Source organism: Procambarus clarkii, chromosome 78 (assembly GCF_040958095.1).
Source record: "Procambarus clarkii isolate CNS0578487 chromosome 78, FALCON_Pclarkii_2.0, whole genome shotgun sequence".
Classification (NCBI taxonomy): Eukaryota; Metazoa; Arthropoda; class Malacostraca; order Decapoda; family Cambaridae; genus Procambarus; species Procambarus clarkii.
This window is the reverse complement of record NC_091227.1, coordinates 20,144,508-20,159,399: the sequence shown is the minus strand read 5'-3', so window position 1 is coordinate 20,159,399 and position 14,892 is coordinate 20,144,508. Positions and strand designations below refer to the sequence as shown.

At 41.0% G+C, this 14,892-nt stretch overlaps 1 protein-coding gene across 2 annotated transcripts in view; it reads right to left on the bottom strand.

Annotated features, from left to right (window-relative positions):
* LOC123746022 (equilibrative nucleoside transporter 1) overlaps window positions 1-13,927 on the bottom strand; it is a 54,758-nt gene extending 40,831 nt beyond the window's left edge. The window contains exons 1-3 of one of the 2 annotated variants that reach the window (XM_045727162.2): window positions 13,781-13,927; window positions 12,137-12,227; window positions 10,197-10,289 (exon numbers count right to left, since the gene is read on the bottom strand). In XM_045727162.2, coding sequence (XP_045583118.2) covers window positions 10,197-10,289; window positions 12,137-12,213 — 170 coding nt within the window. In that variant the 5' untranslated portion in view covers window positions 12,214-12,227; window positions 13,781-13,927. Of the gene's footprint in view, window positions 1-7,959; window positions 8,340-10,196; window positions 10,290-12,136; window positions 12,228-13,780 lie in introns of those variants that run through there. The other variant, XM_045727164.2, reaches the window with a different exon arrangement.
* Between the last annotated feature and the right edge of the window lie 965 nt (window positions 13,928-14,892).

Sequence of the window (14,892 nt, the reverse complement as noted above, 5' to 3'; positions counted from 1 at the left end):
CCCATACCTGCTAGGTAAGCTACTTATCAACAGAAAACGCTAAACCAATATATTACTGTTTAACGCTGTGAAAGGGGGAGGGGCTGGGATAGGTGGATAGAGTAAAGGAACGGTGCCCACCCACTTGGACCATCGGGGATCGAACGCCGACCTGCAAAAAAAACAACGAGGCCGATCTTTCGACCAATCCAACTGGACAAACAAGAACAGAGAGAGAAGAGTAAACAAAGAATAACATTGACAAAGGTATAAAAAAAAAGTAAGCCTAAAAGCTTCCAAGAGGACCAACCCATTCATGCTTGAACGGGGTAAGAATACCTTCATCCCTTTGTGTGTATTTTACCTCAATAAATTTATTTCAATTTCAACGGTTCACAATAGATTTGAGAATGGTCCAGGACGGACCGAGACGTCGTCGTCCCTTCACCTTCTAGTGTGTGGTCTGGTCAACTTATTTCAATTTCTATTTCAATTTCAATTTCAATCCATCCTTGGTTCATTCAGCAACAAGCACAAGGGCGGAGTGTCTTAACTCTGTCAACACAAAAACTAGTTTATATAATAATAAAAAGTATTATCTAACAAGATTTCAAAGATGTACATACTTATGTGTTGGAAGATACCCCTATCATTAGGCCAGTTATCTGATATCATTCCCGTTATCAGGGACAGGAAGCCTATGTTTGATATATTGGTGGGAATTTCAATTTGTTCTCGAATAGGAGCAGTGTTGACCATTGGGCAGGATGCGACCCACAACAGTCGACTAATAACCAGGTACCTATATCCTGCTACGGTAAACAAGAGGCAGCGGGTGTAAGGAGACTTTCTTAGCTGTCTCGACCCTGCCGGGGATTCGAACCCTCGACCAGTTGGTTGACAGCGCTGACCGCTGCGCCACAGCTTTATCAAGGTGCCCCTATAGGCCAAGTACTGACCCTTCATAAGATACAAACTACAACAACTCTCAAACCTCCCGGTTTGAGGTATGCACTGCTAGGTGAACAGAGGCATCAGGTGATGGCAAACGTGCCCAACCAAGGTTTCACTCCTGCTATATGTGGTTCCTAGGTAACTATATATGGAAGACTTCCACTACTTGACACGTGTCAAGAACTTTACCTTCCTGGACCTGGTGACCCAGTTGGGTTACCTGGTTGATACCTGGTTGATGGGGTTCTGGGAGTTCTTCTATTCCCCCAAGCCCGGCCCGAGGCCAGGCTTGACTTGTGAGAGTTTGGTCCACCAGGCTGTTGCTTGGAGCGACCCGCAGGCCCACATACCCATCACAGCCCGGTTGGTCCGGCACTCCTTGGAGGAAACAATCTAATTTCCTCTTGAAGATGTCCACGGTTGTTCCGGCAGGTCCCAAGTACACACACTACAGGTGGACACAGGTGGAAACTTAGTACCCAGATGAGCCACAGAGACGTTAGAAAGATTTTTTCAGTGTCAGGGTAGTTAATAAAAGGAATGCTTTAGGCAGTGATGTGGTGGAGGCTGACTCCATACACAGTTTCAAATGTAGATATGATAGAGCCCAGTAGGCTCAGGAATCTGTACACCAGTTGATTGACAATTGAGAGGCGGGACCAAAGAGCCAAAGCTCAACCCCCGCAAATACAATTAGGTAAGTACTACGAGACGCCAGCACGGTGACCCCTCCTCCTCTAGCACGTCGCATTTGGGCGTATATACATAACCTAAGACCGAAAACTGTCGTACAACAAAATTATAGGCTCGCGAAATTGACATAATGTCCCGTTTTCTGGTCGTGGGTCCCCTGGTAGGTGCTTGGGTGCCTAACTGGGAGGATAGTATAAAGCATTCTATTAGGACAGTTTCTGTTCATCTATTAGGCAGTTCCTGTTCATTCTATTAGGACAGTTTCTGTTTATTCTATTAGGACAGTTTCTGTTTATTCTATTAGGACAGTTTCTGTTCATCTATTAGGACAGTTTCTGTTCATCTATTAGGACAGTTTCTGTTCATCTATTAGGACAGTTTCTGTTCATTCTATTACGACAGTTTCTGTTCATTCTATTACGACAGTTTCTGTTCATTCTATTACGACAGTTTCTGTTCATTCTATTAGGACAGTTTGGCCGTTTTCTCCATCGGTTGAGACCGGTGGAGAGAACGGGCCGGACCGACGGAGTGCCTGGGCGATCGGTGTCAAAAGCAGACAAGCTCAGAAAGGCTGCAACACTGGACACAACGGCGCCACGTTGGTCAAGTAAGATGGTGTAGTCAGGTGTTGACGGCACGGGTGTCAAAAGTGGGATTTAAGCAGGAATCAAGCACCCCAACACCCTTTACGGGCTCGCCATAGCCCGTGCTACATGGACTCTTCGTTCTGAGTAGCTAAATCCGAAATGAGATCGTACACATTTTAAACAAGAGACATCTTAATAGGTTGAAGATGTGGTTTCCAGGGACGGATATAAGTGACAACTGAACAGTGAACAACTCCACAAGGGCCGTGACGAGGATTCGAACCTGCGTCCGAGAGCATCCCAGACGCTGCCTTAATCGACTGAGCTACGACATGGTATAAGAATGTAACTGAACAGTCTTAATAAACTGAACTTTGACTGCATCAGCCAGGGAGATGGTGGCATTATGTAGGTGGTTCCTTAGCTGGTGGTGCTGGTGTACCGTGCTGCCTGCCAACCTGCCCTCCTGCCCCAGAATGTGGGCAGTTGGTGGTAGGGAACCCCCACCTCTCCCCCCACCCCGCCCCCCCCTGGGGCATCATGTGCCCATCCCCCCCCCCTTAGGGCATCATGTGCCTGTCACCTGGTCTGGCGTGACAAAAGTGAAAGTAAATCGAGGAGGCAGGTAGTATACCAGGGTACGCTGATGGGACAAGTTTCATGGGTAATGGTGTCAGGGAGGGGGGGGGGGCAGGGAAGGTCAGGAGGATGAGCATTCCCATTTTGAACCCCTTCTCCCCCCCCCCCATGATCTAACCCCCCTCCCACACCCCCCAACCCCAAACAGACAAACCGCCAACATCTCCCCCCCCCCCTTCCTCACGTTCTCACCAATGATAATTATTCCTCTTAGTCAGCGGATCAGAGAATCGTTCCTATTGGCCAGCGTTGTGATGCCATTTCCAGGGGCAAGCAAGGGGGAGAATAACCCTCTCGAAATTACTGGTGTATGTATTGATCAGTTAGGAAAGGTGGTGCACGCGGTCTCACTCGACTGCCAGCCGTGAGAGACAACCTATTACCACACTTGATCAATACAAGGACAGAACAAGGACACGGCAAGATCAATACAAGGAGAGCACAAGGACACGGCAAGATCAATACAAGGAGAGCACAAGGACACGGCAAGATCAATACAAGGAGAGCACAAGGACACGGCAAGATCAATACAAGGAGAGCACAAGGACACGGCAAGATCAATACAAGGAGAGCACAAGGACACGGCAAGATCAATACAAGAGCAACGGAAGGACATGGCAAGATCAATACAAGGGCAACGGAAGGACATGGCAAGATCAATACAAGGGCAACGGAAGGACATGGCAAGATCAATTCAAAGACATGGCAAGATCAATACAAGAACAGCACAAGGACACGGCAAAATCAATACAAGAACAACGCAAGAACATAATAAGAACACAAGGACATTACAAGGACAACAGCAGGTACTGGGAGTGAGACTTAGGGTGTGACAGGAGGTAAGAGTTAAAGTGAAGGTCAGGTTAGGTCAGAGAGAGAGAGAGAGGGGGGCGGGAGATGAAGGGGAAGGGGAAGTAAGAGAAAGGGTGAGAAGGTGCCGGAAGGGTATCCCAAGAGTGAGAAGGTCAGGGGAGAGGAGAGTAAAGGTCAGAGAGTGAGGGATTAGCAGTCAAGATTAACCGGTTGCTTGATCTACTAGGCTGTGATTCATACGTCAGGCTGCGAGCAGCCTGGTTGACCAGTCCAGCAACTAGGAGGCTTGCTCGAGGACCGGGCCGCAGGGACGCTAAGTCCCGAAATCATAGCAAGGTAACCGCAAGATGTAATATTTGAAACTGATCTTACGACAGAACTACAGCTTGTGTGGGGTGGTGACAATAACATTATCAATACAATTATTATTACAATAAACACGCAAGGCTACTAATGATTTTGAGTGGAGTCAAAGAACTGTCTCTCACGATAAAATTAGTGGGAGCCATGTGGAGGATTCGAACCTATGCTCTGGGTAGCCCCAATCATACGCCTTGCATAGGTTCGAAGCCTCCTCATGGCTACCACTAATTTTCTCACTGATACATCACGTTAATGTGATTTCTTAGTGCAACTGTCATTCGCATTCAAATATTCAAATGTTAGGATGACACCGGTTCTAAAAATCAGCAATTCCTACCATACTGGCAGACAACATTGTTTTAATAACGTGACGTCTGCTACACCACCAACAAGCCTAGGTCATATACAGTGACGGTTCTGTCAATACAGCCACTGGGGGGAGACGGGGGAAACGGGTGTATAGACAGAACACTCACTGACTGTTAGGAACGTCAGCCCAACGGTAACACAACAGGGTGGTAATAAGAGTCGATAACCCAGCCTCCATCTTAAAGTTGAACGGTTAGATAGCCGAATTATCATCGTCTATCCTAATTACTGCTTTAAAGTGCTGACAATGTGATGACCAGACCACACACTAGAAGGTGAAGGGACGACGACGTTTCGGTCCGTCCTGGACCATTCTCAAGTCGATTGTGTTTCATCATACTTTAGCCCACGTTATTGTGACTCACCGCCTGCTGCTGACAATGTAATATGCTTGCCCAGAAAGCCAGAGATACACAAGTATACTTAGGGCTAGAAACACTGTTCCGTATACAACCTTACACACGGCTTCTACATAAAACTATAATCTTGATTAACCAGAGCCTAAAAAGTGTCTCTAGAATGGAACTCTCATGTAAATTTGAAGAGCAGAAAAAGGGCATACACGAACTTTTTTTTATTATTATTATTTTCTACCACAGACGTGGCCACACATTTACAATGCTAACCAGCATATATACATTTTTCTTCTGTCCTCCATGGACAGGGTTAGAGAAGGTTAAACATATAGTTCTTGAACTATACACGAACTAGCAGACCCATTATCCATCACCATGAAACAGGTCCAACACTAGCATGGGGGTAACAAAACCAGTAGACAAGTTGAAGCTACCAGGGCTCTCAAATGAATAAAACTCAAGTATCACTCGCAGTTCATCATGTATGGGAACTAGATCACAGAGCGCTGGAGACAAAAGAGTATAGGGAGAGTAATCAACATAGTGTGGACGGGTAAAGAGAACATTGAGCAACTAACGAAAAAATGGTTGTAAGGTAAGATTTATGTGGATCCCTACACATGTGAGAATATTGTCATATGGGGCTGTTGATGAAAAGGTGAGGAGGGCCACGGGGGAAACTGTCGATGTAATGTGTCTTAACAACCTGTATGGATTTGTGAGCCACCTTTGAGGGACATGTAATAGAGGGTAGAAAACAACCTAAGCTACTCTATCCTTTATTGATATTTTATTATCTATAAACTTACTTGAACTTTACAATCATGCTCTACCTTGCAAAAATCTTGTCCTTTACAACCATTGGTCGTTTTAATGATTTTGTCATTAATGTATCTCTAGATAATAAGAATTTTCAAATTCTCGGTCTCACTATCATACAATGTATACATAATACCCCTGGCCATGCCTACGTGGTCTCCCTACCATACAATGTATACATAATATTGCCTGGCCATGGCTACGTGGTCTCCCTACCATACAATTTATACATAATATTGCCTGGCCATGGCTACGTGGTCTCCCTACCATACAATATATACATAATACTGGCTGGCCATGCCTACGTGGTCTCCCTACCATACAATGTATACATAATACCCCTGGCCATGCCTACGTGGTCTCCCTACCATACAATGTATACATAATATTGCCTGGCCATGGCTACGTGGTCTCCCTACCATACAATTTATACATAATATTGCCTGGCCATGGCTACGTGGTCTCCCTACCATACAATGTATACATAATACTGGCTGGCCATGCCTACGTGGTCTCCCTACCATACAATGTATACATAATACTGGCTGGCCATGCCTACGTGGTCTCCCTACCATACAATGTATACATAATACCCCTGGCCATGCCTACGTGGTCTCCCTACCATACCATGTATACATAATACAGCTTCGTCATTTACCCACTATGTACCCGCCAAGCTACGCAGTCTCACTAGCCTAAAGCGTCTGGAGCTCATATTTATAGACTATTTTTATCAGCTGTTTACAGTTCCCAAACGCATGTCTTTGGCACGCTTGACAATATTAACAATTGCAATAATAATAATAATTTTAATGTTGAATAATAAACAATAATAATCGTAAGTTGTGCAATGAGGAACAAGCAACGGTCGAGATTAGGTTTCATCAATGGCAAAGCAAAAATTGGTTCTAAATGTTTCTATTTTAAAATAATTACAATAGATTATAAATTATAACTAGATTAGATTAGCTAAATTATACATTTAGCCCCTAAATCGCCACTCCAGGGTCAACCATTACTGTTTTACATAACTGACCAATAGCAACAAATCCACAAGGGCCCTGACGAGGATTCGAACCTGCGTCCGGGAGCATCCCAGACACTGCCTTAATCATTTGTTCATTTGATGTTCATTTGATTTGTTCATTTCATGCATCACGTTAGTGTGATCTGTGTGTAATGACCAATAGCAACCTCATATTTAAATTCAAATTAATTCTCGAAAAAAATACCACCACGGCAGCCAAAGTTACATAAAATACAGTGATCCAAAGTGATCCCATTATTCACTTAAACATTTTGACAATTATGAAAAGATGATGATGATCCAGCAGTCTCCGTGGCGCAGTGGTAAGATACTCGCTCCGAGCTGCACCAGTGAGTTTGCCTGGGTTCGTATCCTGGCCGGGAAAAGTTAACTACGGCGCTAATCCCTAACTATACGCCTCTGTTCATCCAGCAGTGAATGGGTACCTGCGGCCAGATTCACATAACAGTTACGCAAGCACTTACGAATCTGCAACATCTTTTCTCAATCTTTGGCGGCTTTGTTTACAATTAAGGAACAGTTAATGAGCTCCGAAGGACCAGGAGGTTGTTTATAACAATAGCAACAGTTGTTTGGGAAATTTTCATGCTTGTAACTGTTTAATAAATGTAACCAAAGGCGTCAAAAATTTAAGAAAGATGTACACGTTCTAAGTACTTGCGTAACTGCTTCGTGAATCTGGCCCCCTGGTAGATAAACGATTTGGCGGGTCGAAAACTAAGATTAAGGACCTGCCCGAAACGCTATGCATGCTAGTGGCTGTACAAGAATGTATGAACTCTTGTATGATGATGATAAAATCAAGTATACTTTGTGATAATTAGTTGTGTATAAAGTAATTAATAGTGTCAGACTTTAGTTCTAGTGCCCGGGTTCGATTCCCGGCTGAGGCAGAAACAAATGGGCAAAGTTTCTTTCACCTGATACTTCTGTTCATATAGCAGTAAATAGGTAAATAAATAAATAGGTACCTGGAAGCCAGACAGCTGTTTCGGGCTGCTTCCTGGAGATGTGTGTTATAGAGAAATATATGTAATAGACATAATAGAGGAAAAACTATTTCGGCAAGAAAGGCGGGGACCAAGAGCTTATAGCTCGATTCTGCAGACACTAGCAAGGGCCTCCATGCCCCTAGGCGTGTCAAGAGGCCCTGGCTGACCAGGTTCAAATCCTTCAGGAGTCAAGAGTATTGATATATATACAGTATATATATATAGTAACTGTCCCCCACGCTAGGCCTCCCTACCATGTCAACAATGATATAGTGGATATATGAATTGTGGCAAACTAAAATAGGTAGTGGTGGTAGTGGTACTTTACTAAGCCTAATACTTACTGTTTGTGTGATACTTTGACCACAACATCTACTGGAGACTTGGGTTTGTTAAGGTCAGTGGGGTCGAGAGGTGACCCCTCTCCACCCGCCCCCTCGTCCCCCTCACCAACTGCCGCCGTCACCACCATGTGGCCCACAACCGACAATTATTTCTTTATAATTACAATTTTGTTATTATCGAATTAACCATATATCACAGCTAACGATAATATATTACTTCTCAGAGTTAAAATAGTATTAAACAGCCTATTTCCGATCACTGGCAAAGAGCCCTTATTTTTTTCCCAAAGAATAATAGGGCCAAAATAGAGTAAGTGTCGCAGACAGTTTAATAAGGACTTATGGTGTCCGGGAGCACTCTCACAGCCCTCACTGCCCGACTCTCATGCGGTGACTGGCTGACTAGCAGACTCCCCTTTAAGAATAGGATTCACGTCGATATTAGAAACGGGAGCTGGGGGCGGGTGGCCGTCCTGCGCCGGTGCCGGAATTATGGGGAGAGGCTACACGCCCGGAGACACCCCATCCCAGGGTACTATGTGATGCAACACATGCTTCATTTCAACCCATTGTAGACACTATTTGTGTCTGCAGAATCCACCTATTAGCTCTTGGACCCTGGCTTTCTAACCGTCTATTTTCCTCTATTATATCTATTACATTTATTTCTCTCCAACACACATGCACATATACATCCCCGTAGAAGAAGTCTAACTCCTAGGTACCTATTTACTGCTAGGTGAACAGGGGCATGAGGAAGATAGAAACTCTGCCCATTTGTTTCCGCTTAGGCCGGGAATTGAACCTGGGCCCTTAGGACTACGACCACCGGAGTGCTGTCCACTCAGCCGCGAGGGGCCCTATGCAGACACTATACATGTGTGTATGTGTATACTGGACATGCACATTATACATGTATGTGTATATACACATTTTATATATATATATATATATATATATATATATATATATATATATATATATATGACAGTGTCAGACCACGGAGGAAAATTGAAACAGGAATTTCCTTAAGTACTTTCGTATATTAATACATCTTCAGAAGGAGTCATCTAATACATCTTGACTCCTTCTGAAGATGTATTAATACACGAAAGTACTTTAGGAAATTCCTGTTTCAATTTTCCTCCGTGGTCTGACACTGTCACATTTTTAATCACGTGTTTATTTTCGTGATACACACACACACACACACACACACACACACACACACACACACACATATGTCCTTTAAGGAAATTTCTGTTTCAATTTTCCTCCGTGGCCTGACACTGTCACATTTTTAATCACGTGTTTATTTTTTTATTTTTCGTGATTTACACACACTATAAACAATTTTACTATAAAACTATATCTCCCATCATATATTTACTATAAAACCAAAAAAATGGCTAACCTACTCATGAAAAACTCTCATGAAAATTACCATATTCACAATTTTTTGTACCACAATCATAATTTCTATCCAGATATGGCGACATTTTGCCAAAAAATTATCCTGATACGATTTTGGCTGGATAAGCCAAATATTTGGTTCAGCGGGCTTCAGATAACTAAGCTTATACATTATATATACAGTACTATGTATATATAGTACCTATATATCTATATATACTGTATAAGCTTAAATCTTATAATTGCACATAGCACACATTTTGCTTATGAAAATATAAATGGTAATCGCTCACTTGCCATTTTTAAAAGTTCAATGGCTCCTAGTATGGCTGCCATGTACATTGAGACACTGGATGGTGATGTGCCATACGTGGTCCGTATCTTTTTTACTAAGGCCCTGAAAGGAAAGTGAGGGAATCTGGATTTTTTTTTTTTTCAAGATGGGAATGGTTACTGGAGGCCTGAGAATACTGATGTGAGCCCTGTGTACCTATTGGAGTTTCTAATCTTACATAGTATGTTACATCATCCCTAGATGACTGGCAAAGGTTGGTAAGATATGCCGCTGTCATTCCTGGATGATTCACACAGCGGAAGGGTTAAGGAGGCATCATAAGTGAAGTAGAATGAGCAAGTAATTAAATGGTCCTTTAGGGCTGAAATGACAAGTTCTCTAGTATCGCCCTTCCTCTTTTCATGGAATGGTGAGGGCAGGTAAGATTATATCCCACTGCTTTGCATGTGTGAAAGTCATACTTATCAGACTGGAATTTAGTTCAGAAATAAGCTAAGCAACTTTTCTTAATATTGGATTAGTAACTTACCTGTGTGCTGGAACAGGCCGTGAGATGAGCGGAACCTCATCCTCAATTACATCATGCAGTACCTTATCAGGGTCTTCAGCATCTACCACATAGCTGTAATAAAAACATTATAAGTTCAGTTAAATATTCACACAAACATGTGTGTGCACCTAACATACATATACTTACTTGTGCACCTAACATACTTACAGTAAATAGCAATCATTGAATGACAGCAAAAATAAGAACACACGATTGAGAGGTACCTGCCTTATTTAGGCAAGTAAGAAAGTAGGAAAGAGGACAAGATTCCCTAAAGACCAGGACTAGAAACCTGGAGAAGCAGGAAAAATACACAAAAGATCCCCTGCAGACAGCATGGAACAAGACCCTTACAGCAGGATTGCTCTGATGCTGGCCACCAGCCAAGAAAGGCAGCCCAGACCCCATAAACAAAGTAAAATACAAAGCTACTGCACATGCAATGTGAGTGGTATAAAAATACAAGCTTAAAAAATAAAGTAAACATGAATGAATGAAGAGGTAGACCAGCTGGAGCCCTGCGTGACTTGATTTGCTACCTAGTGGCAGTCAAGCACATCATATTTTGGGTGTTTACCCTCTGGTAATGATCATTTGTTTTACTACCCCTAGCTGCCTAGTGTTCTTCAAGTAATTGCTTATTTTGTTGCTTTCTGCTGATTTTCTCAGCTTTGGGTTGACCTCTGGTCCCCAAACACCACCCTCACTTCATAGAAAAAGCCAGACTCTGGACCTGGCTCTGGCAAGTATGGCAAATCGGTGCTTATCTCAGAGAACTAAATCTAAAATATGGCATATTATGTAATACAATATACTGTACAGCATAGCTTTAATGTATAGAACCAAGTTTCATAACCAAACACATAAGGAAGGACAATTCTCTTACTGTTGGACGCCAGCAAACATTGCCTTAACAGCAGTAGTCATATATTTTTCTCAAATATATTCCATCAATACAGTAAATATATGATAAGCCGCATGTAATTTGTATATTTTTTTATAAATTTTGCATCACCAATCCAAACCATCACCAAGTACTGTATATCTAAACACAATACAGTATACAGTAGCCTGCTTTATTCTTAAATGTTTTAATTGCCTTACTAAGATGCTGTTCACAGTCCAATAATCAGTCTGATGTGGCATAATTGTCATCACCAATGCTGTAACCTTCGATATACAGTGCAGAAATTCATAATTCAAATCAAATGCTCCCAAATGCCCCCAAATCAAATGCTCCCCAACTATGGTTTCCTATAGTTGGGGATAGTAAGCCTGTTAGGCTTAACAAAATCCCTTTAGGCCATCTACTAAGTTCCCCCAGGATGCAATTCACAAATTTTCTCTAACTCCTGGGTACCTATTTATGGCTAAGTGAATAGCTGTATCAGACAAAAGAAAACTTTAGTCCTGTTGAGGGAGCTTAACCCAGAACCTCTTGAATGAGACCCAACTGTGATTACCACAGTGCCACAGAAAGTGTTGCCTATATTCCTAAACAGCAAGTTTACAAAAAATCATGTGGCCACATACCATCTCTGAATGGTTGTATGGGGTAGAAAATTACTGTTTCTCTGAAACTGCATTTACTTTAGCGTTCAAGTGAACATTCAAAAACATTTAAATTATATACTGTACAGTATTTTAGTAACAGCTATAGTTAATTTAATGGTGAACTTACTAGGCTGTTTTTAAATTGCAACATTGTGATGTCAATAAAGATGAACACTCATACATTCTAAACAAAATTATCCCTTGGGTCTCAGTTATACAATGCTTCACTTCAGAATATAAATAAATAAAAAATTATTTTTATGAATATGTAATCAACATTACATTATCTACTAGCAAGTATTGTGGCTGGCTCCTGATTATTTTTAACATAAAAGCTGAAAAGGACCTCAACTGAACAAACTCACCTTATGGAATTATCCAGGTCGGGCATATGTGGGCCTTCAGGTTCCTCCCCTATCAGTAAGGGTGCATCATCTTCCATAATGCAGCTTTTTTCTGTAATATAAAATATGAAATGTAGGAATGCATTTGCCTGTACAGTATTTGCCTGACAGCTACCATCTCTCTAGTGGCCTCGACAAGGACAGAGACAGGTAGCTTGCGACTTTTTGTCACCTAATCATATATTTATCTACCTGAATCATGTGAACATACATGATAAAATAAAAAATATACATTAAATACTTAACATTTAGCCTACTGAAAAAGATCAAGAAGCAATACATGAACCTTGATTAATCATTTAGAGGTTAAATGAGATAACTTAAGCTAGGGTAATTGAGACAGGTTAGTTTAGCTTCAGTTAATTAAGAAAGGTTAGGGATGGTAAATTAGGATAGGTAATGTGAGGTTAATTGAGATAGGTTAGGTTAGGGTAATTTAAATAGGTTACGTTAATTGATATAGGTTAATACAATCGGGTTTGTTCTGGACTCAGTTGGGAATTCCGAGATCAAATCCTGGGCAGGATAGAAATGGTTGGGCACGTTTCCTAACATCTAATGGCTCGGTTCACTGGTACAGTATATAGGTACCCAGCTTGTTTTGGAGTTGCATCATGGGGAGTCAGTAATTCGACCTTTGGAGGGATGGGGGATCCTTGATATAAACCTAACATGTATAGTGTGTGTATGTATGTGTATATATATATATATATATATATATATATATATATATATATATATATATATATATATATATATATATATATATATATATATATATATATATATATATACACTGGCTGCCTGTTCCCCGACACAATGAATTATTAATATTATAATTATGATAGGTTAAGGTGGGTTATAATTATTTAATTTTAATTCATTGTGTCAGTAGACAGGAAGCCAGAGTGTATTCATACACGTTGGGGCTTTTATCAAATTCTCCCCCCTCCAAGGCCGAATTACTAACCTGCCCAGGATGCAACCCCCCCATAACTCCTGAGTACCTACTCACTGCTAGGTGAACAGAGGCATTAGGTGAAAGAAAATGTGCCCAACCATTTCTGTCCCGCCTGGGATTCAAACCCAGAATTCTCGATTGTGCGTCGAGAACGAACCTGACTGTACTAAGGGGACCATATTATGATAGGTTAAGGTAAGTTAATTGAAATAAAGTAGGTTAGGTATGGCTAGATCTTGTTGCTGCCCTTATTAAAACAACAACAATCAGAACATTGACCAACAAGATGAACAGGTTGTTGGCCTGGCAAGAAAGTTTGGTTTGGTGTTGGGGACTGGAAGGTTATTAAGGACACCACAATTGCTTACTAACCATCAAGAATACTTTAGTCATGGACAAAGTCCATGTCATATGGACAAAGTCCATGATTAAGGTAAATTGTTATTGCATATACACCGAGAAGTACAGCTCTCGGTATATATAACCTTGTGAGGGTTATATATACCGAGTGAGTGGAGGGCGAGGCGTTCTCTGAGTGCAGGGCGAGGACTAGAACCATATGCATGTCTGTACAGTTAACGAGGGAAGCAGCTTATCACACGGCTGTTAAAAATGTAACGAAATCAGCACTATAGAATATTTACCTGACACCCGAGATACAGATTTTTACTTCACAAATGCGAAATCTCAGTCCATTCATTATTTAAATCGAATTTTCACTTTTTTACCTTCCCGTAATACACTGTAAACACAAACAGAACTAAAAAATCTGAGTGTCGATATCCGAATGTGTTGGAGAGTTAGATTTGATGGCTGTGTTGCCTACATATTTCATTTAACCATAAAGTTAAAACTTTGATTAAGTATTTATATTTAATTTTATATACTTGCTATAATTATGATTAATTATAATAATTAATTGATGATTATAAACCAATAATAACAAGTGCTCATCAACACTTTAGGCAACAATACGAACATTGTAAATATAAGGAGCTACGAACACAAATAATATTTGCTGTAATGTCTGTTTATATAGCCTGCGTTGACTTAATTACAACAAATAATATTCATAATAATAAGGACGTCCAATTCGCCAACAAAACAATTATAAATCCGCAAAATAAACCCGAATTCACCCATAAAAAAAAATCCAAATCTCCCAACAATAAAATCAAAACTTGCCAACAAGTAATTCCAAATCCGCCAACAAAAACCAATCCAAATCCGCCAAACAAAAAGAAATCCAACTTCACCAGCAAAAAAATAAAAAAATAATAAAAAAAATTCTTTATCCGCCAACAAAAAAATCCAAATTTGCCAACAAAAAATTCCAAATCCATAAAAAAATCCTCCAACATAAAAAAATCCAAATCCATCAACAAATAATCCAAATCCTGCAACACAAAATCTAGATCCACCAACAAAAAGAAATCCAAATCCGACAACAACAAATTACAAATCCATTAACAAACAAATTTTCACAGCTGCCAACAAAAAAACCTAATCCACCATGAAAAAACAGCAAAATCCGCCAACAAAAAATCCAAATCCTCTTACAAAATAATTCCAAGTAATTTCTAAGAAGTGGATTAATGGTGAAATGCCACTAAATACCGATGTGGTGCTCCAGGGAAGGTTTAAATCCTCACACTGAGATGCAGTTTCCAACTTTCTGCAGAATTACTGCAAAATTAAAAATCCATTGTGAGCATCCTGCCCTGAACCCAATTAATATACTTAAAGGCAAGTTTCG